The following is a 27,750-nucleotide window of genomic DNA, read 5'->3' as shown; positions in this document are numbered from 1 at the left end:
TCACTTAATACAAAAACAATTTATTAGACATTGTCCAAGTACCAACAGACCTGAAGAAACAATAAAAAAAAATGCTACAAACTTCCAAGAACAAAGATAACTGAAATCTACACAAAGTTTATTCTTAAAAATACATGACCATAAAACAAAACAAAAGATACAAGATGTAAGGGGGTTCTCATAATTTGTGATATAACAGACTGGAAAGACCTTGAATGAGGAAGTGTGTGAGAGCGTGAGAGACGCTGTGTGTATGTGATATTCTACCTGGGGGGGGGGGGGGGGGTAATAGTAACGCCGCAGTCACGTGGGCAGCGAATGAGAGAGGGGTACTAGAGGTAGCAGAGGGGTGCGCAGAGCAGAGAGGTAGCTAGCAGAGAGCAAGAGCAGTTCTAGAGAGGTAGCAGACAGACAAAGAGAAAGGATGCAGAGGTAGCAGAAAGGTGTAGAGGGGTGTTGAAATGAACGAAGATGGATGAAGAGAGGTAGCGGTAGCAGCTACATTATCAGCACCAGAACAGCTATACGCCCACTCCACCACTGAGGAGCACATGGTTTGTAACTTCAACTATATCACCATATCTAGCTCACTAAAAGGATGGATGAATGTCAGTAGGATATTAGGCCTGTGTGTGAGCAGCCTCCAGTGTACTAGAGCAGGGTTCAGCTAAGTGTGTGAGTAGTACAGTGCTATGCCTGGCTGGTGGGGGCTATGATTTATGGGCCCTCTGGACACCCCCATCGATCGGTGGTTTGACCCATGTGATAGGAGGGGCGGGGGGCAGAGCAGCCGAGCAGACAGTCAAACACCTGTCTCAGCTGTACGCACATTCTGCTCTTCTGACACACCAACAACGTACACAGAAACACATGAACACACACTTTGGACTACAGTGTTTTTAGCTTCAGAAGAGCGAAGTGGAGAGGTAGATTCTCAGTGAGTGTGTGTGTGTGAAGGGAGGGTTACTGGCCCCCTCTGTGTGTGTCGAAGGAACCTTCATGATCCCATTCATTACAGTACACAACACACGTCCCTAAACGATCAACTAGCCCTCAAACCCAACTAGCTCCCCCTGGTGTTGTGTTGAGGGAAGACGTGAGGGAGGGGGAGGAAGGGGGGGAGTTGGTGTTGCGCTGAAGGAGAGGAAGAGACTATTGTGTCATTCTAAAAAGGTGAGAGGGAAAAGTGGGAGTTTTCCGATTTCCTCCAGGAATATCCGCTTCATATTCTTTTAAAATAGAGAACACACAATATATTCTTAAAAATGACTGGGAGGAGCCTATCTGATCTGTCCCACACCAGACTGACTGAGGAGAAAACAGTGTTCTTACTAGGAGGGCCAGAGCCACAGACCCCTTGACGCTGTGCCCTGAGAGGGAGGTGTGTGTGTGTGTGTGTGTAAGCCAGGATGAGTTTTTGGAGCTGAGAGAACACTCAGCCAGTAGCAAGGCCATCAATGAGCTAAGGTTTTATAAGAGGTGAGTGTGTGTTGGTGTGTGTTTGTTTGGGGGCAGGGATCTTAGCTGTCAGCAACTCGTGCTGGGGCTGCCGCTTGAGGTCCCACAGATGCTGGGGGCATACCATCAGCATGTACAGGCGAGGGGCCAGGGTCTGAGGACAGAGAACACACTGGTTTGAGAATGGGACACACCAACACACACACTTTTCTGGCTGATTAGGATCTGGAAGGCAGATACGGATAGTGTACTCACACATGCCGTTGGGGGCTCCAGGGTGGCGGGGACCCATCATGGGAGGCATGCTGCCAGTGGGGGGGCCGCCAGGCATCATGCGTCCTGGCATGGGTTGACCGGGCCCTCCCATTGGTCCTAAACAGAAGGAGAGGCTTGGTGAGACTCTTGGCCTATCACAGAATCAGTGTGCTGGAACATGTTTTTGAAAACAGACTAATGTTTCCGAGCTGATATTTGGTGTTATTCCCTTGCCTTGGATATAGTTCCAGGACTTTTGGGGTCTTTGTGTGCTTCTTTGCTGAGAACTGGTGTGCTCCAGTGTGTGTGTCCTTACCGGTCTGTTGCGGGTGGTGGGGACCCATGGGGTGAAACCCGGGTCCGGGAGGGCCGTGTCCGGAGTGCATGGCGGGAGGGGGTCCGTGGTGGGAGGGTCCGTGGTGCATGCCTGGCCCTGGGGGACCATGGTGGGGTGCGGGGCCCTGGGCCACTGTGTTGGCCTGCTGCTGCTCCATCTGCTGGCGGGCCTTCATCTCAGCATACTTCAGCTGCTCCATGTGGAAGGCCTGGCGCTCCGTCAGCAGCTGCTGCCTCTGCAACTCCAACTGGAGGGGGGGGGGGGGGTGTCATGTTATCATACTATTAATCAAGATTATCATTCCCCTTCACTTCTCAAAAGCCCACTGTCCACAAGTAGAAGATCATTACTCATAGTATCACTTTGAAAAGATAATCATGTCAATAAAGCTAATTGGACAGAGCTCATTGGACAGAGAGAGAGGATGATAAACCAAGTCAACAGTGTATATGGAGCAGGGTGGTGATGCAGAAACAGCTTCATTTCATGGATTGATAAATCAAAGCATGAAGGAGAGGAATAAGAAGAGAAAGGAAATCATTTAAAAAAGAGTATAAGCCATAAAGACAAGCTGATCACGATAGCGGACATTATGACAGGAGGGAAGAACGGTACAGCGGGAGAGAGGAAAAGCAATGGAATGAGACTGTGGGGAGGAAGAGAGGGGGCAGTGAAACAGGACCACTCTGGAAGCAGGAAGGAGAGAGGAAAAGCAATGGAATGAGACTGTGGGGAGGAAGAGAGGGGGCAGTGAAACAGGACCACTCTGGAAGCAGGAAGGAGAGAGGAAAAGCAATGGAATGAGACTGTGGGGAGGAAGAGAGGGGGCAGTGAAACAGGACCACTGGAAGCAGGAAGGAGAGAGGAAAAGCAATGGAATGAGACTGTGGGGAGGAAGAGAGGGGGCAGTGAAACAGGACCACTCTGGAAGCAGGAAGGAGAGAGGAAAAGCAATGGAATGAGACTGTGGGGAGGAAGAGAGGGGGCAGTGAAACAGGACCACTCTGGAAGCAGGAAGGAGAGAGGAAAAGCAATGGAATGAGACTGTGGGGAGGAAGAGAGGGGGCAGTGAAACAGGACCACTGGAAGCAGGAAGGAGAGAGGAAAAGCAATGGAATGAGACTGTGGGGAGGAAGAGAGGGGGCAGTGAAACAGGACCACTCTGGAAGCAGGAAGGAGAGAGGAAAAGCAATGGAATGAGACTGTGGGGAGGAAGAGAGGGGCAGTGAAACAGGACCACTCTGGAAGCAGGAAGGAGAGAGGAAAAGCAATGGAATGAGACTGTGGGGAGGAAGAGAGGGGGCAGTGAAACAGGACCACTCTGGAAGCAGGAAGGAGAGAGGAAAAGCAATGGAATGAGACTGTGGGGAGGAAGAGAGGGGGCAGTGAAACAGGACCACTGGAAGCAGGAAGGAGAGAGGAAAAGCAATGGAATGAGACTGTGGGGAGGAAGAGAGGGGGCAGTGAAACAGGACCACTCTGGAAGCAGGAAGGAGAGAGGAAAAGCAATGGAATGAGACTGTGGGGAGGAAGAGAGGGGCCAGTGAAACAGGACCACTCTGGAAGCAGGAAGGAGAGAGGAAAAGCAATGGAATGAGACTGTGGGGAGGAAGAGAGGGGGCAGTGAAACAGGACCACTCTGGAAGCAGGAAGGAGAGAGGGAGCAATGGAATGAGACTGTGGGGAGGAAGAGAGGGGGCAGTGAAACAGGACCACTCTGGAAGCAGGAAGGAGAGAGGGAGCAATGGCTGGAAATGTCGATAAAGGGATTGATTTGCATGCAATAAACCACTAACACACTCTCTGACACGGAATCAATGGGGGGAATTCCATTACCAAAACTCTACAGAGACACAGGGATGGAGAGATGTGGAAAAAGAGATGGGAGGTGAGGAAGTCTATTCCCTGTGTAAGTACATTTGTAGAGGAGGAAGAGTATGAAGTACTAAAGACAGTGAGGAGTGCCCTGATTTAGTGTTTGTATATATGTGTGTGTAAGACACAGTGTGTGTATGAGTGTGTGTGTGTGTGTATAACCCAGTGTTTACAGCCTGTGGTAGCGGTAGGAGGAGGCAGCCTGGGTGCTGTTCCAGAGGGTTATGTAACGACTGGCTGGCCTTTTCATGCACTATTTATCAGGCTGCTCAACTAGGCTGCGGTCCGCAGCAGCTCCACGCTTTACAGAGTTTTACACTCACACACAGCCTGACTTTCCACTGGACTAGAGGCCCACTATCACCCAGCAGTTAGTTGACTAGCTTATTGTATTGCTCTTAAACCATGTGTATCCAAATGGGCACAGCAACGATGCCTGACCCCTCCCCAAGTGCTTTCCCTTCATATGCTTACATGCTCTTTACTCTACTATCCTGTGTACTCTGCAACTACCCCTCAAAATTACCACCCATTATTAATGCAAATGTTGTATATTGACACTTCACTTCCTCTGCTTATGTTGTATATTTTGGCCCACTCCCAAAACCTTCTATTTGTTCAGCCAAGTTATCCATCTGTCATTGGCTCTCCCTCACACACATCTCTGAAATGCCTGGATGGGTGACAACTGATATAGATACCGCTAAAATCCAGATGCATATCCAATCCTTTCAACACCCCAAAGGGATCTGAAACTACAAGCACCTTCAACCCGCATGCAGTCTCCCATTGAACTACAATTCCCACAATCCACCGCGGGGCCACTACTTACAGCCTCTTTCTCTCGGTCCATGATGGTCTCCAGCTCCTCAAAGTGTCTAAGCTTGATCTCCAGCTTCTTCATCTGAGTCTCCACCAGCAGAGCTACCAGAGACTTGATCTTCCTCTCCTCCACTGCTGCCAGGTGCTACAGGGACAGCGAGGAATACAGAGGAAAGAGATGTAACGGAAATATAAAGCGTCGCCTTACAGCCAAACTAGACTGGCCAGGTAGTATAAGCGTAGCGCAAGAGCTTTTGAGCCGTGGGCAAAACTGACACCGATCAATGAGATGCTACACCGGCAGCACAAGCATAGCATGAGTGAATGGAGCTGCCGAAGCATCTGTTAAGGCTTCGGATCTATTTCATGCATTTCGAAAAGGCTCACGCTTTCGATATCTGCCTCAGTTTGCTACTTCTGGTTTCGAACGCCAAAAACAGAGCATTCCGAAAAACAGCGCTATGCTTGCGGTGTAGTTTCGGGTTTCGATATACAAAGTGCTATCCCCTTGGCCCTCTGGAAGAAGCAAACCTTGGCCTTGGTGGCAGCTGAGGCGAGGGCAGCGGCGGCTGCAGTGGCAATGTTCCCCTCCCCCCCGTCCGGCTCTAGCTTCTTCCTCTCCTCTTCCTCCTTTCCCATCGCTCCTTGCTCCTCTTTGTCCTCCTCTGAGGTCTCCATGGCCTCCTCCTTGTCTTTGTCTGAAAACGTTGCGAAAACATTGAATAAACACTATCATTCAAGTCGATGCAGGACTTATACAACCCAAATACAAAATGTATATTCTGCTTAGATCTACTCTACCTGCTGAAGCCGTGCCCTCTCCTCCCTCACTCTCTCCCTCCTCCCGTTCAGACGGTTCGGCTGTCTCGCTCTTCACCTTCTGTCCCTCGGCCAGCTTCTCAGCAGACTCACTGGGCTTCTCCGCCTCGTCCTTAGACTCAGCCTGAGACAGAGACAGGTAAGACTAAAGTGTTACACAGCTGATTATATTTACAGTGCCTTCGGAAAGTATTCAGACCCCTTGACTTTTTCCACATTGTAGTACGCTACAGCCATATTCATAAATTGATGAAAAATACAATTCCTTCGCAATCTACACACAATACCCCATAATGACAAAGCGAAAACAGTTTTTTCGAAATGTTAGCCAATATATAAAATAAAAAACAGAAATACCTTATTTACATAGTTATTCAGACCTTTTGCTATGAGACTTGAAATTGAGCTCAGGTGCATCGTGTTTCCATTGATCATCCTTGAGATGTTTCTACAACTTGATTCGACTCCACCTGTGGTAAATTCAATTGATTGAACATGATTTGGAAAGGCACACACCTGTCTATATAAGTTCCCCACAGTTGACAGTGCATGTCAGAGCAAAAACCAAGCCATGAGGTCAAAGGAATTGTCCGTAGAGCTCCGAGACAGGATTGTGTCGAGGCACAGATCTGGGGAAGGGTACCAAAACATTTCTGCAGCATTGAAGGTCCCCGAGAACACAGTGGCCACCATCATTCTTAAAATGAAGAAGTTTGGAACCACCAAGACTCTTCCTAGAGCTGGCCGTGCGGCCAAACTGAGAAACCGGGGGAGAAGGCCCTTGGTCAGGGAGGTGAACAAGAACCAGATGGTCACTGACAGAGCTGTAGCGTTCCAGAAGGACAACCATCTCTGCAGCACTCCACCAATCATGTCTTTATGGTAGAGTGGCCAGACAAAACCACTCCTCGGTAAAAGGCACATAACAGCCAGCTTGGAATTTGACAAAAGGCACCTAAAGACTCTCAGACCATGAGAAACAAGATTCTCTGGTCTGATGAAACCAAGATTGAACTCTTTGGCTTGAATGCCAAGCATCACATCTGGAGAAAACCTGGCACCATCCCTACGGTGAAGCATGGTGGTGGCAGCATCATGCTGTGGGGATGTTTTTCAGCGGCAGGGACTGGGAGACTAGTCAGGATCGAGGGAAAGATGAACAGCACAAAGTACAGAGAGATCCTTGATGAAAACCTGCTCCAGAGTGCTCAGGACCTCAGACTGTGGTGAAGAATCACCTTCCAAAAGGACAATGACCATAAACACACAGCCAAGACAACACAGGAGTGGCTTCGGGACAAGTTTGTGAATGTCCTTGAGTGGCCCAGCCAGAGCCCCGACTTGAACCCGATCGAACATCTCTGGAGAGACCTGAAAATAGCAGTGCAGCGACACGCCCCATCCAACCTGACAGAGCTTGAGAGGATCTGCAGAGAAGAATGGGAGAAACTCCCCAAATACAGGTGTGCCAAGCTTGTAGCCCTAGAAGACTCGAGGCTGTGATCGCTGCCAAAGGTGCTTCAACAAAGTATTGAGTAAAGGGTTTGAAGACTTACGTAAATGTGAAAATAAAAATAACTTAAAAAAAATATATACCTTTGGAAAAAAATTATTTAAAAAAACTTGTTTTTGCTTTGTCATTATGGGGTATTGTGTGTCAACTGATAAGATTTTTTTTCTTCCAATTTTAGAATAAGGCTGTAACGTAACAAAATGAGGGAAAAAGTCAAGAGGTCTGAATACTTTCGAATCCACCGTACATACAGGTCACACAGAACTGAGAAACACAAAATGTAGGATGATAGAGCTGAGACATACCAAACTGAAGACTATAGCCAGACAGCTCTCAATTACCCAAGAGGAAAAATATGCAAAACCGAACGAGGGTCAAAGCTAATGCCCTGCATTTCAATAAGCCTGCAGTAAAGCCATCAGGACTAGAACCGGTGTGGATAGGCGATGGCTAATGAAGGTTAATGAACATTTCAGCCTCTACAGTGGTCACTGATGCATGGCTGACTCCTGCTAATGTTATCTGTGGCGTTACATTTGCCCCGTGGCCTTCCTAAACACAGACAGATAGGGTGGATGGATGGAGAGAGAGAGAAGAATAGAGTAAGTCAAAGATGGAAGGAGAGTAGTAAATGGAGGGGCAGCCAGCTTTAAAAAATAAAGTTAAAAACTGTTTGACCGTCTTCGGTGCACATATGAATGTATCCTACAATGTAACTGCAATGAGATGGATGTTGTTCTTCTTTGTTTTATTATCTCGCTGTCATACTGTGTTCAAACGTGTTCGATTTTGCCTTGCCATCTGGTTTCAAGAGGACCACAATGGAAATAAGTCCCAGACTTTGTGTGTTATCCTCCGTGATTTTACTGATGTACATAAACTCGGCAAAAAAAGAAACATCCCTTTTTCAGGACCCTGTCTTTCAAAGATAATTCGGAGAAATCCGATTAACTTCACAGATCTTCATTGTAAAGGGTTTAAACATTGTTTCCCATGCCTGTTCAATTAACCATTAACAATTAATGAACAATCACCTGTGAAACAGTTGTTAAGACACTAACATCTTATAGACAGTAGGCAATTAAGGTCACAGTTATAAAAACTTAGGACTGCCTGAGTTACACCAGGAACACACAATCCCTCCATCAGTGCTCAGACTGTCCGCAATAGGCCGAGAGAGGCTGGACTGAGGGCGTGTAGGCCAGTTGTAAGGCAGGTCCTCGCCAGACATCACCGGCACAAACCCACCGTCGCTGGACCAGACAGGACTGGCAAAAAGTGCTCTTCACTGACGAGTCGCGGTTTTGTCTCACTAGGGGTGATGGTCGGATTCGAGTTTATCGTCAAAGGAATGAGCGTTACACCGAGGCCTGTACTCTGGAGCGGGATCGATTTGGAGGTGGAGGGTCCATCATGGTCTGGGGCGATGTGTCACAACATCATTGAACTGAGCATGTTGTCATTGCAGGCAATCTCAGCACTGTGCGTTACAGGGAAGACATCCTCCTCCCTCATGTGGTACCCTTCCTGCAGGCTCATCCTGACAGTGCCACCAGCCATACTGCTCATTCTGTGGGTTATTTCCTGCCATACAGGAATGTCAGCGTTCTGCCGTGGTCAGCGAAGAGCCCAGATGTCAATCCCATTGAGCACGTCTGGGACCTGTTCGATCGGAGGGTGAGGGCTAGGGCCATTCCCCCCAGAAATGTCCGGGAACTTGCAGGTGCCTTGGTGGAAGAATGGGGTAACATCTCACAGCAAGAACTGGCAAATCTGGTGCAGTCCATGAGGAGGAGATGCACTGCAGTACTTAATGCAGCTGGTGGCCACACCAGATACTGACTGTTACTTTTGATTTTGAACCCCCCTTGTTCAGGGATACATTATTCCATTTCTGTTAGTCACATGTCTGTGGAAATTGTTCAGTTTGTGTCTCAGTTGTTGAATCTTCTGTTCATACAAATATTTACACATGTTAAGTTTGCTGAAAAGAAACAGTTGACAGCACAGACGTTTTTTGTTGTTGCTGAGTTTATATGGCTTTTTCAAGTTTTATGTGAGCTGTATTTTTTTATGGTCGAATTAATAAACTATGCTAAAGACCTCTCTCGTCCCTGGGCTTTCTCACCTTGTCAGGCTGCTGGGAGTCGGAGTCTGTGTCCACCTTCTCGGTCTCTGCTGGCTCTACAGTGACAGAGAGAGAAGGAGGGGCTTAGAGTAGAGGGATAGACAAAGAACAAGACATTTCTCAGAGAAAATTATCAAACAGATTATGCATCATAAGTAGATGCTCGCCATGACTCAGACATTATTGTGGTTAGGAATGACAGTGTGTGTGTGTGTGTGTGTGCGCATCTGCAAACGTGGGAGAAAGCGAGCGAGTCGATGTGGAGTGAGAGTGCATGAATGTGTGTGTTTGAAAAAGCATGCACGCATGTGCATTTGGGCACATTTTTTACTATGCGAGTATTGACCTGTATGAGAGATGGTAGACTGCTTTGGGGAGGGTATTGAATGCATTTAGGCCATTTATTGGTTGTTGATGCATGTATGTGTAACATGCATTTATTCATGTGTAATTGCCGATTGAGCGATTGCTGTGTGTGTACCAGGCATTGAGGCCGTGGCACATGGCATAGTGTGTTGACCCAGTTTCAACCCCTTCCCCAACGCCCCATCTGCCATTCTAATCCACTGGACACCACGACAGCTGGGCACAGGCATATAACACACTCTGAAGAAACCTCTACGTTGCCATTGGCCATCTAGATTTCAGCTGGCACCTCAAAATGTTCTGGTGAGAATACACATCTGGGTTTACCCACGCGAGCGCGCACACACACACACACGCAGGAGGTAGGAATAAGGTCTAGGTGACCTGCGGACAGCTGGCTACTAGCAGCCTCGCCCTAACCTGTTAGCTGTGGTCTGTGTGTGTCTTGGCTATTTGCTGCCCTCCACTGGTAACACTCAGTACTCCATCTAAATGTGGGGGTGTGTATCTGGGTGAGTATTTTGTGTGAGTGAGTGAGTATTGCATGCATCAGTATGTTTGATGTATGTGATGAGAGAATGTTTCTGTATGTTTATATGAAGGCCTGTGTGTTTACACAATTCTATATGTATTGCTATTTAATACTGTGACTTTATTGAGGTGTTCCAAACGTATCGCTCACCATATGTCTTCTGCAGAGGGACAAGAGAGCCATGAGAAAACACGTTTTGACCAGTCATGGAAATAAAAGTGCTAATATCAAATTGGCTCCCTATTTAAAAAGATGGAGAATGAGCTATGAAGGAATAATACTGGAGTTTTGGTGCCACAACCAACTGTGATAGTTTGAGTACGCTTGAGAGTATTTTTTTTTATCTACCTTCGCTAATGTGCGACCGTGGGTGTATGTATATCTGAAAGCATGTGTTCTGTTCCGAGTGTGTGTTTTACCGGTCTTCTCGGGCTCCTCGGGGGCGGTTCCTGCGATGCCGCTGCTCTCCAGGCCATAGGCGGGGTCTACCTTGCCCGTGCTGCGGGCCGCCTCCTGCACCTTCTTCACATGGGCCTCCACCAGCTCTGCTGGCACCTCCTCACGCACACGGCTAAACTCCTCTGGAAAGAGAGGAAGACACTGTGGTTAGCTACAGACTCACACCTTGTGATAGTCCCTCCACACACACACACACACACAGATATGTTCAAACACACAGCGATATTACACACACACAACCGTATCATTACGACACACTACATGCAGCGTGATATTACATACAAATGAAAACATCTTATTTTGTGAATAAACACATTGTGATAAAACACCCTTGCAAATGACCCACACACCCAGTCCCCGCAACACGCACCCAGTCCCCGCAACACGCACCCAGTCCCCGCAACACGCACCCAGTCCCCGCAACACGCACCCAGTCCCCGCAACACGCACCCAGTCCCCGCAACACGCACCCAGTCCCCGCAACACGCACCCAGTCCCCGCAACACGCACCCAGTCCCCACAACACGCACCCAGTCCCCACAACACGTACCCAGGGCTGCCTTGGCGGCGGCAGAGGCCACACGGGGATCCACCACGGAGGCCAGGAAGGCCACGGTGCTCATGACAGGGTTGCCTGACTGGCTGAAGGGTACGGGCTGGTAGGCCAGGGGGCCCAGGGACGACTCAGAGTTCTCCAGGTAAGGGTCCTCGATGGGCAGACGCAGGAAGTGCAGGATACACTCGTCCTGGGTGCGCGAGCCCACGTGCTCCGACACCTTGTTCCAGTCGTCCTTGTACATCTCCAGAGCCTGGTAGGGAGGAGATAGAGGAATGAGAAGGGCTCTGATAGGCTGGTAGGTTTTAGATTACGTCTGTTGTGACTGACGTACCTCCAATAGGAGCAGAGTCTCCTGCTCGGTCCACTCCCGGCCGCCGCTGGTTCCTTTACTCTTGGGGTTCTTCTTAGAGTAGAGGTCGTTACGCAAGCCAAAGTTCTGCATGTCAGAGGGCTTGTCTTTGCCCTTCTCTGGGAAGTTGATCATCTGCTGGCCGGAGGGGATCTAGAAGGACAGAGGAGAGACAGGGGAGGAGGTTGAAAGGAATTACACTGTGGTCAGAGGATGCAGTGAACACTCTCACACAATCGCTCAACATTTGTGACCCAATAAATCATCAAAAATCAATGGCTACAGACACACAACGCCTGTATGTGTATTTGGATATAATTCGCTATCGGCACTAACAGGCTTGGGTTTAAAGACCCTTCCCCTAGCCCCTACTCCCTCAGTATCCAATGACCTGAAAGGACTGGATAGGTGAAAGCAATGTGGCCAAAGCTCCATGTAGTTTTCTAACCTGTGGGGGGCGGTGGTGCATTGGCGTCAGGCCAGAGGGGGTGTCAGCCAGCACGTTGAAGTGGGGGGTGGGCGGGGGGCCCATGGGGAGGGGCCGGCTCTCAGCATCCACCTGGTAGTTCACCAGCCCCCACTGCTCCAGGAACGCATGCACCCTAGTAGTTAGATACATGCAAAGAATATACTCCACAATCATCACTCTTGATCAGTGATCTAGAGCAAGACAAAACAGTCCAACTAAACCTGGGTCTTATTCATTAGGCACCAAACAGAAGGAAACTGACTGGAGCAATAAGGAACAACCTAAACTAGTCATATTTTTTAAGAAACGCATATTACAAAGTGTTTTGCATACGGTGTGCCCTGACAAACAATGACCTAGCTTCTGCCCTAAGGAATCCATTTCATGTTGACCCCTTGACCCTTCACCTCATGACGGCACACACGTCTCCGGTTAGGTTCCTGCGGCAGGAGGTGGAGGTCAGGTACTCCTGGGGGTTGAGCCGGTACGTGTCGATCATGAAGTTACGGTAGGCCAGGTATCTGACAGGGACAAACACATTTTACAAACAAACCACTGAAACGTCAGAACAAATAAGGACATAATGTGTTAGACAAAAATGTGTGTGTACAACGAAAAATTCTTAGTGAAAGCGTGCGTGTGTGTGGGGCAGTGTTCTTTGCGGACTCACATTTCTGGGGACTTGGACTTGTTCTTGCCGTTGAAGAACTCTGGCAGTGCACGCCTCTCAATCTCATGGATACTGAAAGGGATGGGGGGGATAAACTCAGACACAAACATAAAATACAGCCCAACACCCCCACCCAAGACACACACAATACACCACCCACACACTAAGAACAGTGGGCCATCCTCACCAGTTGTAGTCGAACCAGGCAGCGTAGCTGGGGATGATGATGTGGTGGGTCTGCTCGGTCACGTTGTCCTCGCTGGAGTCGATGAGGCGGTTGACCTCGGCCTTGCCCTGCTCCTCCTCCTCCTACAGGGGGAGACAGAGTCACACAGATGAGATCAGGTCAACATAGGCAAGCAAGGAGAGCAGAATTTTGGCTAGGGGGTAGGTCAGTTTCCATTATATACAAATGGAGGATAAATGTCAGAAAAGCAGGATTTCCAGATTCATCCGGAATAATCCCATCCCAAATGTAGGAGAACTGAATTAGAATGAGACTGGGTCCGGGGCTACTTTACTGCTTACAGAACAGGACCTGGTTTCCCAAAAACATCTTACGGCTAAGATCATCGTTAGAACATAGGCAGCATCGTTAAGTCTCTGAGGTGTTTCCCCAAAACCATCATTAATAACGGTGCACTTGAAAACGCTTGGGATGTAATGCATGCCTCAGACCAATCATAGAACAGGGAAGTGCGTCGTCAGATGCTTTATTTGCCCTCCCGCGTCACTTCTAGACCTCCGCTAAACATAGACTGATAAACCATGTGGGTCTATGTGACCGCCGATAACTTCAGAACACAGTTGACTACAAATACAAAAGTTGCCAATATCTCTGCGATGGACACAAACAAGCGACATATTAAAACCCAACTGAGTTATATTTTGCTACTCGTAGGCTACTGTCTAATTTGCCTCAATATATTTCATGGTGTGTAGCCTAACGATGTGCCAAATTGGTGACTTAGTGCATTGTCATTGGATAAGCATTATAATAAGTGGACTCAATATTTGCAGCTGTAGGTGGTAATAGGAGCTGATCCGTCATCAGTATTGTGAAATAATTATAATTTTAAGGAAAGATTTTAATGGAGAAAGCTGATCCGAGACCAGCACTACCAGGCCTAAGTTCCAACGCTATCGGGAAACCGGGCCCAAATCTACAAATGGGTAGACATTGCTTCTAAACACTGACACCAGGCCAGATATTTTTCCATCCCTCTTCTGGATATGCTAAAAAGTGGGGGTTAGGATAATCTGATCCTAGATCTATAAATGATGACTATGGTTGTGGATGAATAGGGAACAGTTTACAATGAAGATAGAAAAGAGACCGCATTTAGAGGCAATCATTAAAGGTTAAGAAAAAACGGGTGTTACCTTGCCTCCGGAGACCACAGAGTCATCCTCCAGATCATCTGGAAGACCGAGAGGGGACGTTATGACATCACTCTATCCATTGCTTGACTCAATACATCTCGGTGATTGAAGGTTTAGTACTGAGACAGGTATATACTTAAACACTGAAATAGTTCTGCACACACACTTACCCAAGTCAGCCACGGCCCCTCCCTTCACTGGGGTGTTCTCGCTATCTTTCTTAGGGTTCACTGAGGACAGGGAAGAAGAAAAATAGGCTGAAGAAAAGCCAGAGAGTATGGTAAGGGTGAAATACACTGACAGTAGCTAAAGGCTGCCTCTTCTCTTGTAAGCTCTCTTTTCGAATAGCACTCCATTCAATGCACCACTGAAGAAAGTCCCCCCCCGGGCAATTCCATGCCATCTTGGCAAGGACAGAGTGTACATGTGTAACAATTAGTTATTTTCTAACTCAGAGAGGAACAAACTGCAGTTACTACAGAGAGGAATAAACTGCAAGTCAACATGGTGACAAGCTTAAGATGGATGTACTGAGAGAAAGAAACAGGACCATGAGAAAGAACGGGAGATTTACAACATGTGATTTAGAGTGACTGAGCCAATGAAGGAGGACGGAGGGGGGGGACCACGGGGAGGTAGGGGTGAGAAAGAGGACAGAGTGAAGGATCGAGAGGGAGGAGAGCAGATGTGGGAGAGGGAGACAAGAAGGATGAGTTGGACAATCAACTGACCGTTCTTGGGCAAAGTGACCTCCTCCATGCTGGGAACAGGCGAGGGGTCCTCCATGTCCTTGGTCAGGTCCTCTTCCTCCTCCTCCTCCTCGCCACGGTGGCCACGACGCTTCCAGTGAGACCCAGGATTCCTGGGGACAGGAGAAGAGGTCAAAAGGTCAGAAGTTTGCCCAAGACACCTATCCAGGGTCAGTTTTGTGTTTTTCTCCCCAATGGCTAAGGTTATGATTTGGGAAGGTTAAGCTTGTCCTAGATCTGTAGTTATTGGGGGACTCACCCCTTCTTGCCACCCTTCTTGCGAGACTCGGCTGGGGTGGTCGGGGGAGATGGCGAGCGCCTCCTCTTCTTCCCGGCGGCGTTGGCCTTGCGCTCCTTACGATCGGGTGTACGGGAAGACTGATCAGAACCACGAGGGATGGCCAGATGAGAGAGAGAGAGAATGAGAAGATGGAACAGTCTCACACAGAGGGGAGCGGGGGAGGAGGAGAAGAGGGAGGATGTGGTGGTGAGGAGAGGAGAGCTTGAAAGGATGGGTGACACGAGACAGACAAGAGCAAGACAACAATCCACCGTGCAGAGCCTTGTGGTGCAGCAACTCACCGAGACACACACTTCCTAAGAATCCATAACACACACCTCAAGAGTTTGGCCTACCTCCTCCTCCTTAGGGAAGATCCTCTGGCGGAAGCTCACAGTCTTCTTGTTCTCGTCCACCTCATAGTCTTCCTCATTCATCCACTCGTTGAAGGCGTCAGTGTCCAGGACCCACTTGGCATGCACCTGGGAGAGGAGAGGGGGAGAGGAGTCGAAGCTAATCCACTACTCAAGGGTGGTGTTGTCTGCTAGTACTATTCAGGCTGGAGGCAGGGGTTCATTTTGCGCATATATATAAATAAAAAATATTAAACATGACAGGATGCTCGATCCTCACCTTCCAGGGCTTCTCAGAGATGGGTGGGTCCTCCACATCCCCTTCCACGTCACTGGTGGACACCCAGGTGTCATAACTGACCACACAGAGAAGAGGGGTTAAAGGTCAGTAACAGGTCACAGTGGGTGGACGTGTAAGAGGGCAGAGTGGACCAGCAAAGCTGAACAGTGCCAGTCTCTCACCTGTCTGGGTACATGCCCCAGTGCACCAGCACCTGCTTGTCCTTACGCATGACCGGACGCAGCCACTCCTCTGCAAGACAAACACACAGCTTGCTATCAGCATATACACACACATCCTCAAGTAATGCATACCGACTGCTGTATTAATAACAGTATATTACTGTATACACACGTCACTTTCTTTGAAATGTGATATGAGAGTAGAGTAAGCCTCAGTAACGTGACCATAAGGAATTGGATTCAAAGACTACAGTACAATCCCACCTATACCAGTATATAATATATAAATATATAAATATAAATATATATATATTGCTCAAAAAAATTAAGGGAACACTAAAATAACACATCCTAGATCTGAATGAATGAAATATTCTTATTAAATAGCGTTGGTGGATGGAGCGAGACATGATGTCCCAGATGTGCTCAATTGGATTCAGGTCTGGGGAACGGGCGGGCCAGTCCATAGCATCAACGCCTTCCTCTTGGTTTGGTGAGCACATAGAGGGCTGTGCGGCACCCCAAAGAAATGCCACCCTACACCATGACTGACCCACCGCCAAACCGGTCATGCTGGAGGATGTTGCAGGCAGCAGAACGTTCTCAGTGTGAACCTGCTTTCTCTCATGGACAGAATACCGGCCGTTTGAGCAGACACATGCACATTTGTGGCCTGCTGGAGGTCATTTTGCAGGGCTCTGGCAGTGCTCCTCCTTGTACAAAGGCGGAGGTAGCGGTCCTGCTGCTGGGTTGTTGCCCTCCTACGGCCTCCACATCTCCTGATGTACTGGCCTGTTTCCTGGTAGCGCCTCCATGCTCTGGACACTACGCTGACAGACACAACTTCTTGTCACAGCTCGCATTGATGTGCCATCCTGGATGAGCTACACTACCCGAGCCACTTGTGTGGGTTGTAGACTCCGTCTCATGCTACCACTAGAGTGAAAGCACCGCCAGCATTCAAAAGTGACCAAAACATCAGCCAGGAAGCATAGGAACTGAGAAGTGGTCTGTGGTCACCACCTGCAGAACCACTCCTTTATTGGGGGTGTCTTGCTAATTGCCTATAATTTCCACCTGTTGTCTATTCCATTTGCGCAACAGCATGTGAAATGTATTGTCAATCAGTGTTGCTTCCTAAGTGGACAGTTTGATTTCACAGAAGTGTGATTGACTTGGAGTTACATTGTGTTGTTTAAGTGTTCCCTTTACTTTTTTGATCAGTGTATATTTATTTTTTTCCCATTTTTAGTAATTTAGCAGATACACTTATCCCGAGTTCTCTGCGCTGGTCCCCCGTGGGAATTGAGCCCACAACCCTGGCGTTGCAAGCCCCATGCTCTACCAACTGAGCCTCATGGGATCAAGCAACAAAGTAGATGATATATACATTGCAAGGGGGTGATTTATTTCCTTTCTCAGTAGAGCACATCACTTACCATCCTCCTGCTGGGTTGGAGAGGGGTAGATATGATGGGTGGCCTTAGACTTGTCCTCAGTGATGGAGCCCTAAAGGAAAGAAGTTAGGAGTGACTTCCGATGCCATTTGAATGTCTGGCGAGTGGTGACAATCCTACCATTGGTTGGTGTGATTTGGGTGGGCGTGTCTTACCTGGTGTCTCTTGATGATGTCCTTCAGCTTATTGGCCTGCTTCTGCTCCATGTCATGCACCAGGAATACGGTTGGTCGAGTCAGGCAGTTATTCTGAACCAGGGTCTTCTCTACATTCAAGAACATCTCTACATTCCTATCCATCCTGGAGGGGTTCTGCAGGTCAAACCTACGCCTGCACAGATAGGAGGGATAGAACATGCTTTTGTTACTTACAGTGTCAACTCAACAGGGCATCTTTATTTCCCCTCCCTCTCTTGTGATTCCATAGGAGAAAGAACATTTGAACAATTCATTCTACAAGTCATATAAGTGCTCTTGGTCCAAGGTGGGAACGATGCATTTATTATAATATTTGTTTTAGCCCCCCTTTTCGCGGCCGGCTGCGACAGAGCCTGGACTCGAACCCAGAACCTCTGGTGGCACAGCTAGCACTGCAGTGCTTTTAGACCACCCGGGAGGCCTGAATGATGCATTTTTTAAGTGTTCAATCAAGACCCTACTCACCAGCCCTGCTCGCTCTTGAACTTGTAGGTAGAGCCCAGGATGTGACACAGAGCACCCCCTGCCTTGAAGTCCAGGAAGCTCTTGGTCTGATGAGGCAATACAGAAGAAAAGGTGAGGGACGTTCCCACAAGCTGGCTCAGATAGATAAAGACAGGGCAAACTACTGTGACACAAAATGTGCAGAAGTGATTGGGAAGCACTCCAACCCTCTATAGCCCATTCTTCCCTTGCCCAAAAAAGGTCTAGGATTCATTTAAATGTCACTGTGTGTGTAGGTCCCGTCCCTGTCCCAACCTGGTCAGGTGTAAAGATGTGTGTGGAGGAGATACTCACAGGTAACTTGGTGAGGGCAGGGTTGTTGACCCTCCGTCCGAAAGCATCTTCCTGGAACTGAAGCAGCTGCACCACCAGCCCTGCCAGGGACTTATTGGAGGGAGAGTCTGCCTGGACATACTGAGACACCACAAGGCCACTGTGTTAGTCAGGGCTGCACACTCATGTGTGACAAAGGAGGGATTGAATATTGTGAGAACACAGAAGTGTTAGGCTACATGGTCAGACAAACACATGGCCAATGCAGGCACACACAAGATCTTATGAGTAGATAGCACATATTATAAGACCAAAACAGCAGCCTTTCTTAGGTATATGCAGGGTGATATGACATCACCTTTTCTTTCAGTGAAGCCCCTTCACTGGTCACTGAAAAGGGTCTTCCTGGTTTCAAGAAAAGCAATACAGTAGAAAATAGTTTATAGTAGCTAGCTACTTCTTTTCAATACAGTTGTTTTCGGAAATACATGACCACGCAGAGGTGTTTTGATGGTTTGCTGCTGTCAACAAAGGCAGCTTTTGCTTGGTTATGTGTGGAACACACTGGTCTCCGAGCGCAAAGTAGTTCAGTACACGAGGTAGTCGAGGTTTCCCATCAAGACGATTCAGCTAATTAGCTAGACATAAATATAAGACATTAATGGCCCAATGATCCGTTTGCTATTATCTGCCCAATCACAATGTTACCAACCGTTAACGTAGCTAACTAACGTTAGTTACATCAAGTCCGGTGCTTTACCGGATCACCTCAATGTTTACATGATGACATGATACCGTTTCAAAACATGCTAATTGAGTTATCTTACCTACCGAAGCTAGTTTTCGCAACGTTAGCTAGCCAGCTACGCTCAGATAGTCAGATGAAAACAACTGTTATTACGTTAGCTACCTTGCTACACTAGATGGGTAGCTTACACAAACAGACAACTCTTCAGCTAGTGTGTTGGCCGTGTAACAAAACAAAACGGACAGTACGCTACGGCTGTTCAGTTAGCAGCTAACGTTAGTTAGCCTAGCTATCTCTTGACATGTAATGTTCATGTAATGTTGTGATAGGTTTCTTTAGATCCATGAAGCTAACTATCTATTCATATCTAGTTCACCACAAGTACCAAAATAGGAGCGATAGCTTGAAAGAGATATCTAGATAGCACATCCATTGTGCTAGAGACGCGTGCCTTGATGTTGGAAATCAAATGGAGGTTAAAACCAGCACTCGCTAACCTTTTTGTAGTGTTTCCCGATCCATTGGCGCACCGAATCGATCTGAGAGACCGTTTCTGCGCTCTCCCAGTATTTCGAGGAAGGACCTCCATCCTTCTTACGGCCCACCGCAGTACCGACGCCCATAAGGCCGGCTGCTGGTCCCCCTGAACCCGTTCCACCCGCTGCAGTTGCCGCTGTCGCCATTGTTTCTTGTCTTGTCCGCTGCTGTTTCGCTGCTCAACCGCGTCACTCACAAAGCAGGTTTTCGAATAAAAAAACGCGCACGCGCAGATTTGTAAATAACACAAAGTTGTTGAATCTCGCGATAAAGAGGGTTCATTTGGGAAGGGTCAGTGTGAAGGTCAGGGTTGGAAAAGCCGTTCACATTATATTAGGAAATCTGTCGTTATGAACAACAATGAATATAGTGGTCTCAATTTTTTAGATTTTCCTACTTTGAATATTACTTTTAAGATAAATTGGACTAAACATTTCTTAAAGAATCCAACTTAAATTTGGAATTTCATCCGTCATTATATCTTCTCCGGTTTTGGTGGCCTCACTTTTCTGTTACATTGTAACTACAACATTGATAAGATTCCTACAAAATGATCTGCTTTTCATAGACAAGTATTTTTAGTGTGGTCGTTAATATATATATTTTTTTCCCTGCATAGGTATTTCATTTAGAACAATAAGGATATGTTGTATAGATACAAGTCTTTATTTTTTAAGAACTGGTTTAATAATGATATCCTGCTGTGAGTCAACTTTTTATTGCAGAAGGTTTGTTACTGAATTATGAGGATTTTTTAAAATCTCGTTATAATACCACTGTTACACCTAGAGAGTTCGTCTTAGTCTTTGATGCTATTCCATCTGGAACTCTCATGTTTAGAGGTGTAACCAGACCTCACCTTCTTGACCTACCCTCTCTTAATACAGGTGACTCTCCAATAGGAAACATTTGTTTCTCATTGCTCCCTCAGAACAACATATCTGTATGTTCCTTTATTTAAAATGGATATTGTATCCATTCCTTATGTCACAACTTACTGGAGGAATACATTTGTCAATAATATCTGTTGGAGAAAAAGTATGGTTATTACCACACAAATATCTACTCGTTAACAAGGTCAAAGAGGTCTCTTTCAGAATGATCCATAAGTATTATCTTGCAAATCATTACCTGAAGAAACTAAAAAAAGACTAACATTAACTGTACTTTTTGTGCTGAACATCCAGAAATAGTTTTGCATTTATTTTGGCATTGTCTACATGTAAAGAAATTATGGAAAGATATTCGTAGTTTTATAATTGTTAATATTCTTGATTACTTTTGGGTTTTTTTTATGGAAGAATGTGCTGCTCAGTTTCCTTAACTATAAAAAGGATGAAGGAAAAAAAATGTACCTCATAAATGTAATAGTGCTAATAGCTAAATTTAATATTCAGAAATGTAAATTCACTATTAAAAAACACTCTTCCGTGTTTTCTAGAAAGAACTCGAGCAGTACATTAAGACCATTCTACATTTTTATAATAAGAAAGCTATTAAAACAATCAATATGGGTGCATTTTTTTAAGGTCTTTGTGTAATCTGTATTTTGTTGTACCCCATAGCATATGTTATCATTGTCTGTTTGTATTCTTCTTGTATGTATACTGGTGTTTCTGCAAAAAATAATAATAATACAATAAAACATTTTTTTTAAGGTCAGGGTTCAATAGCCACAAGCAATACAACAGAAACTGGATAGGCAGCATGACCAGGTGGACAGGGGACGGGGATACCATTGCAAAAAAAGTTTGCCGTTTTGAAACGTGCAGTAACTGCAGTCGACTGTGGTATTTTGGACGCAGTAATTGCAGAATAACTGCAGTTCAACTGCAGTTATAGTGCAGTATAACTGCAGTTCAACTGCAGTACACTGTAAACTGCTGTTGACTGTGTTATTTTTGACGCAGTATTTGCAGCATACTGCAGTTATACTGCACTCTGATTGCAATCTTTTTTCGTAAGGGCAGCCAGGAGTCCTCAGGCCAGGTAGTCCTGAGGCATGGTCCTAGGGCTCAGGTCCTGCAGGAGGGGAGAGGGAGAGAGAGATGCTAGAATTAGAGGGAGCACCAGATAAAACAGGAGAATTACACCAGATAGGACAGACTGACCGTTTTCCCCCGGAACATAAACTATTGCAGCATAGATCCTGGAGACTGAGACTGGGGGGTCGGGGACATTGTGGCCTTGTCCGTCGGTACCCCCGGACAGGGCAATCAGGCAGGATATAACCCCACCCACTTTGCCAAAGCACAGCGTCCACACTACTAGAGGGATATCAACAGACTACCAACTTACTACCCTCAGACAAGGCTGAGCATAGCCCACAAAGATCTTCCCCACCACCCGAGCCCAAGGGAGTGCAAAACCGGACAGGAAGATCATGTCAGTGACTCAACCTACTCAAGTCAAGTATAGCGAAAAAAGCCTGGCGCGACGTGACGCACCCCTCCTAGGGATGGCATGGGAGAGCACTAGTAATCCAGTGACTCAGCCCCCGTAATAGGGTCAGAGGCAGAGAATCCCAGTGGAGAGAGGGGAGCCGGCCAGGCAGAGACAGCAAGGCTGATTCGTCACTCCAGTGCCGTGCGGTTCACCTTCGCATCCCTGGGCCAGAAAACACTCCATCATAGGACCTACTGAAGAGAGCAATCTTCAGTAAAGACTAAAAGGTCAAGACCAAATCTGCGTCTCTCACATAGATAGGCAGACCATTCCATAAAAATGGAGCTCTATAGGGGAAAGCCCTGCCTCCAGCTGTTTGCTTAGAAATTCAAGGGTCAGTAAGGAGGCCTTTGTCTTGTGACCGTAGCGTACATGTAGATATGTACGGAAGGACCAAATCGCAGAGATAGGTAGTAGCAAGTCCATGTAATGCTTTGTAGATTAACAGTAAAACCTTGAAATCAGCCCAATAGCCTCAACAGGAAGCCAGTAGCTAGCACTGGAGTATTATGATCAAATGTTTTGGTTCTAGTCACGATTCTAGAAGCTGTGTTTAGCACTAACTAAAGTTTATTTAGTCCTTTATCTGGGTAGCCAGAGAGTAGAGCATTGCAGTTGTCTAATCTAGACGTGACAAAAGCATGGATTATCTTTTCTGCATCATTTTTGGACAACAAGTTTAAGAATTTTGCAATGCTACAAAGATGGAAAAAAGCTGCCCTTGAAATATTCTTGATATGTTTGTCAAAAGAGAGATCGTGGTCCAGAGTAACTCAGAGGTCCTTCACAGTTTTTTTTAGAGGACTGTACAAACATCAAGATTAATAGTCAGATCCAACAGCAGATCTCTTTGTTTCTTTGGACCTAGAATTAGCATCTCTGTTTTGTCTTAGTTTTCAAGTTTTAAAAAATGCCGCCATCCACTTCCTTACGTCTGAAACACAGGCTTCCAGGATAGGCAATTTGGGGGCTTTACCATGTTCAGAGAATAACTGATATCTTTCCGACAGATAAGATCTAAACCAGGCAAGAACTTGACAGTGTAGACCAATTAGGGTTTCTAACCCTAACCTTAACCCTTTTAGCTAACCCTAACCTTAACCCTTTAACCTAACTCCTAACCTTAACCCTAACAACTTTAGCATTTTAGGAACTTTTCAACAACTTACTACTGTTTAGCTACTTTAGAATTAGGCCTAATGCAAAATTTCATAGATTTGACTGAGATTTGACTTAGTGTAAGGAAATCAGTCAATTTAAATAGATTCATTAGGCCTTAATCTATGAATGTCACATGACTGGTATAACAGATATGCATATGTTATTCTAGTCACAGATACCCAGTCTCAGATACCTTTAAAAAAATTTAGGGGCGTGGATCAGAAAACCAGTCAGTATCTAGTGTGACCACCATTTGCCTCATGCACATATCCTTTGCGTATAGTTGATCAGGCCGTTGATTGTGGACTGTGGAATGTTGTCCCACTCCTCTTCAAAGGCTGTGTGAGGTTACTGGATATTGGTGGAAAGTGAAACACGTTGTGGTACACAACGACCCAGAGCATCCCAAACATGCTCAATGGGTGACATGTCTGGTGAGTATTCAGGCAAGATTCCAGGAATTGTGCACAGATCCTTTCGACATGGGGCCGTGCATTATGATACTGAGACATGAGATGATGGCGATAGATGAATAGCACGACAATGGGCATCAGGATCTCGTCACGGCATCTCTGTGCATTTAAATTGGCATCAATAAAATGCAATTGTGTTTGTTGTCCATAGCTTATGCCTCCCCATACCATAACCCCACCGCCACTATGGGGCACTCTGTTCACAGATGGAACACTGTTACATTGATGCTGTTGATCCAGATCACTGGTTGCTGCGGAAAAAGAGGAGGTCAAAAGGGGGGGGGGTGAAATGGCTAGCTAGTTAGTGGGGTGCACGCTAATAGCATTTCAATCGGTGACGTCATTTTCTCTGAGACCTTGAAGTAGTTGTTTCACTTGCCCTGCAAGGGCAGCGGCTTTTGTGGAGCAATAGGTAACGATGCTTCGAGGGTGACTGTTGTCAATGTGTGCAGAGGGTCCCTGGTTCGAGCCCATTTAGGGGTAAAGAGAGGGACAGATGGAATACAGTTACAGGTCTGCTGTTATGAGGCCGGTTGATCGCACAACCAAATTCTCTAAAAATACGTTGTAGGCGGCTTAATGGTAGAGACATTCAGTTCTCTGGCACTAGCTCTGGTGGACATTCCTGCAGCCAGCATGCCAATTGCATGCTCCCTCAAAACTTGAGACATCTGTGGCATTTTGTTGTGTAACAAAACTGCACATTTTAGAGTGGCCCTTTATTGTCCCCAGCACAAGGTGCACCTGTGTAATGATCATGCTGTTTAATCCGTTTTTTGATATGTCACACCTGTCAGGGGGATGAATTATCTTGGCAACAAAGAAATGCTCACTAACAAGGATGTAAACACATCTGTGCCCACAATTTGAGAGAAGTAAGCTTTTTGTGCATATATAACATTTCTGGGATATTTATTTCAGCTCATGAAACATGGGACCAACACTTTACATGTTGCGTTTATATTTATGTTCAGTATACTTAGTATGTTAGCTAACTCTTCCCCTAACCTTAACCTTTTTAGCTAACCCTAACCCTAAACTTAACCTTTTAACCTAACTCCTAACCTTTGAACTCTAACCCGAACCCAGCTAATATTAGCCAGCTAACAAACGTGAACATCTAGCAACCCAAAGGTTGAGTGTTCGAATCTCACCACCGACAACTTTAGCATCTTAGCTACTTTTTAGCTACACTACATTACCAAAGGTATGTGGACACCTGCTCGTCGAACATCTCATTCCAAAATCATAGGCATGAATATGGAGTTGGTTCCCCCTTAGCTGCTATAACAACTTGCACTCTTCTGGGAAGGCAAAACCACTAGATGTTGGAACATTGCTGTTGAGAGCCGGGGACTTGCTTCCATACAGGCACAAGTGCATTAGTGATGTTGGGCACTGATGTTGGGCAATTAGGCCTGGCTCGTAGTCTGCATTCCATTTCATCCCAAAGGGTTTCGATGGGGTTGAGGTCAGTGCTCTGTGCAGGCCAGTCAAGTTCTTCCACGACAAACCATTCCTGTATGGCACTCGCTATGTGCAGTGGTATTGTCATGCTGAAACAGGAAAAGGCCTTCTCCAAACTGTTGCCACAAAATTGGAACACAGAAAAGTCTGGAATGTAATTGTATGCTGTAGCGTTAAGATTTCCCTTCACTGGAACTAAGGGGCTTAACCCGGACCATGAAAAACAGCCCCAGACCATTACTCCTCCTCCACCAAACTTTACAGTTGGACCTACGCATTCAGGCAGTTAGGTTCTCTTGGCATCCACCAAAACCCAAATTTGTCCCTCGGACTGCCAGATGGCGAAATGTGATTCATCACTCCAGAGTCCAATGGCGGCAAGCTTTACACCACTCCAGCCATCGCTTGGCATTGCACATGGTGATCTTAGGCTTGTGTGCGGCTGCTCGGCCATGGAAACCCATTTCATGAAGCTTCCGTCCAACAGTTCTTGTGCTGACATTGTTTCCAGAGGCAGTTTGGAACTCAGTAGTGACTGTTGCAAGCGAGGACCAGTGGCAATTTTAGCATGTAAGTCTTGGTGGGGCAAAAAAAACAAGTAGCATGCATGCCAGCAAGCCACTACACAGCTCTAAACAATACATTAATTGCACTATAATGGTGACAAACGGTGCCCACCAACTGTTAGGGCCTACATAAGGCCCTTAATCAGTTATGTTTATACGGGGCTACAACAAAAATGTGTACCATTGGGGGTACTCAAGGACTGGAGTTGGGAAACTCTGCTGTAGGCCTATGTCTGCATTGGCATTGCAGCCTCAAAATGAGTTCACATAGCTGATATCCTGAAAAAATAGTGACAATCAAATAAAGCTAATTGGAGAGGCATATGACTAAAATAAAAGGTCATGTTCATTTGAGAATACAACACAGAAACAGACCAATTAGAGACAGATTCCTTTCCCCTATTTATTGCAGGATTGTGATCTGTGATTAATCAACATCAACACTAGTTCACCTTGAATAATAGTTAAGTTAACAATTAAAACAAGTTTAAAACCACACTATTTCATACAATTTCAAAGTGTACTAGGAAACAAACTAATCTGTAATGGTTACATTTAAATACAGTGCCTTGCGAAAGTATTCGGCCCCCTTGAACTTTGCGACCTTTTGCCACATTTCAGGCTTCAAACATAAAGATATAAAACTGTATTTTTTTGTGAAGAATCAACAACAAGTGGGACACAATCATGAAGTGGAACGGCATTTATTGGATATTTCAAACTTTTTTAACAAATCAAAAACTGAAAAATTGGGCGTGCAAAATTATTCAGCCCCTTTACTTTCAGTGCAGCAAACTCTCTCCAGAAGTTCAGTGAGGATATCTGAATGATCCAATGTTGACCTAAATGACTAATGATGATAAATACAATCCACCTGTGTGTAATCAAGTCTCTGTATAAATGCACCTGCACTGTGATAGTCTCAGAGGTCTGTTAAAAGCGCAGAGAGCATCATGAAGAACAAGGAACACACCAGGCAGGTCCGAGATACTGTTGTGAAGAAGTTTAAAGCCGGATTTGGATACAAAAGATTTCCCAAGCTTTAAACATCCCAAGGAGCACTGTGCAAGCGATAATATTGAAATGGAAGGAGTATCAGACCACTGCAAATCTACCAAGACCTGGCCGTCCCTCTAAACTTTCAGCTCATACAAGGAGAAGACTGATCAGAGATGCAGCCAAGAGGCCCATGATCACTCTGGATGAACTGCAGAGATCTACAGCTGAGGTGGGAGACTCTGTCCATAGGACAACAATCAGTCGTATATTGCACAAATCTGGCCTTTATGGAAGAGTGGCAAGAAGAAAGCCATTTCTTAAAGATATCCATATAAAGTGTTGATTAAAGTTTGCCACAAGCCACCTGGGAGACACACCAAACATGTGGAAGAAGGTGCTCTGGTCAGATGAAACCAAAATGTAACTTTTTGGCAACAATGCAAAACGTTATGTTTGGCGTAAAAGCAACACAGCTGAACACACCATCCCCACTGTCAAACATGGTGGTGGCAGCATCATGGTTTGGGCCTGATTTTCTTCATCAGGGACAGGGAAGATGGTTAAAATTGATGGGAAGATGGATGGAGCCAAATACAGGACCATTCTGGAAGAAAACCTGATGGAGTCTGCAAAAGACCTGAGACTGGGACGGAGATTTGTCTTCCAACAAAAAACATAAAGCGAAATCTACAATGGAATGGTTCAAAAATAAACACATCCAGGTGTTAGAATGGCCAAGTCAAAGTCCAGACCTGAATCCAATCGAGAATCTGTGGAAAGAACTGAAAACTTCTGTTCACAAATGCTCTCCATCCAACCTCATTGAGCTCGAGCTGTTTTGCAAGGAGGAATGGGAAAAAAATTCAGTCTCTCGATGTGCAAAACTGATAGAGACATACCCCAAGCGACTTACAGCTGTAATCGCAGCAAAAGGTGGCGCTACAAAGTATTAACTTAAGGGGGCTGAATAATTTTGCACGCCCAATTTTTCAGTTTTTGATTTGTTAAAAAAGTTTGAAATATCCAATAAATGTCGTTCCACTTCATGATTGTGTCCCACTTGTTGTTGATTCTTCACAAAAAAA

The 27,750-nt window shown here is 46.2% G+C and overlaps 1 protein-coding gene across 2 annotated transcripts; it reads right to left on the bottom strand.

The window, feature by feature from the left end:
• LOC139364867 (SWI/SNF complex subunit SMARCC1-like) lies at nt 1-19,767 on the bottom strand. Of its 2 annotated transcripts, none has more exons than XM_071102033.1 (26): nt 19,515-19,767; nt 18,291-18,410; nt 17,958-18,043; nt 17,451-17,625; nt 17,278-17,347; nt 15,839-15,908; nt 15,657-15,732; nt 15,380-15,505; nt 15,003-15,121; nt 14,726-14,856; nt 14,165-14,224; nt 13,995-14,032; nt 12,799-12,920; nt 12,612-12,683; nt 12,349-12,462; nt 11,921-12,074; nt 11,455-11,625; nt 11,115-11,373; nt 10,525-10,686; nt 9,208-9,263; nt 5,549-5,690; nt 5,279-5,445; nt 4,758-4,892; nt 2,030-2,297; nt 1,714-1,830; nt 1-1,612 (listed from the first exon to the last, which is right to left on the bottom strand). In XM_071102033.1, the coding sequence occupies exons 1-26, from the start codon at nt 19,698-19,700 to the stop codon at nt 1,521-1,523; spliced, it is 3,288 nt and encodes a 1,095-aa protein (XP_070958134.1). In that variant the 5' UTR covers nt 19,701-19,767; the 3' UTR covers nt 1-1,520. The 2 variants fall into 2 exon arrangements, with proteins under 2 accessions (XP_070958134.1, XP_070958145.1); XM_071102044.1 differs by having other exon boundaries at nt 15,003-15,097; nt 19,515-19,747.
• Between the last annotated feature and the right edge of the window lie 7,983 nt (nt 19,768-27,750).

Source organism: Oncorhynchus clarkii, chromosome 2, assembly GCF_045791955.1.
Source record: "Oncorhynchus clarkii lewisi isolate Uvic-CL-2024 chromosome 2, UVic_Ocla_1.0, whole genome shotgun sequence".
Lineage (NCBI taxonomy): Eukaryota > Metazoa > Chordata > Actinopteri > Salmoniformes > Salmonidae > Oncorhynchus > Oncorhynchus clarkii.
The sequence above is the reverse complement of the archived record's forward strand: the minus strand, read 5'-3'. Positions and strand labels throughout refer to the sequence as shown.

Excerpts from the sequence above, each read along its gene's own strand:
- LOC139364867 (XM_071102033.1), bottom strand. The coding sequence starts at position 19,700 with ATGGCGACAGCGGCAACTGCAGCGGGTGGAACGGGTTCAGGGGGACCA. Across the intron at positions 5,691-9,207 it reads ACTCCCAGCAGCCTGACAAG|GCTGAGTCTAAGGACGAGGC; the intron begins GTGAGAAAGCCC and ends TCTCTGTCTCAG. Across the intron at positions 5,446-5,548 it reads AGAGGGCACGGCTTCAGCAG|ACAAAGACAAGGAGGAGGCC; the intron begins GTAGAGTAGATC and ends CAACGTTTTCAG.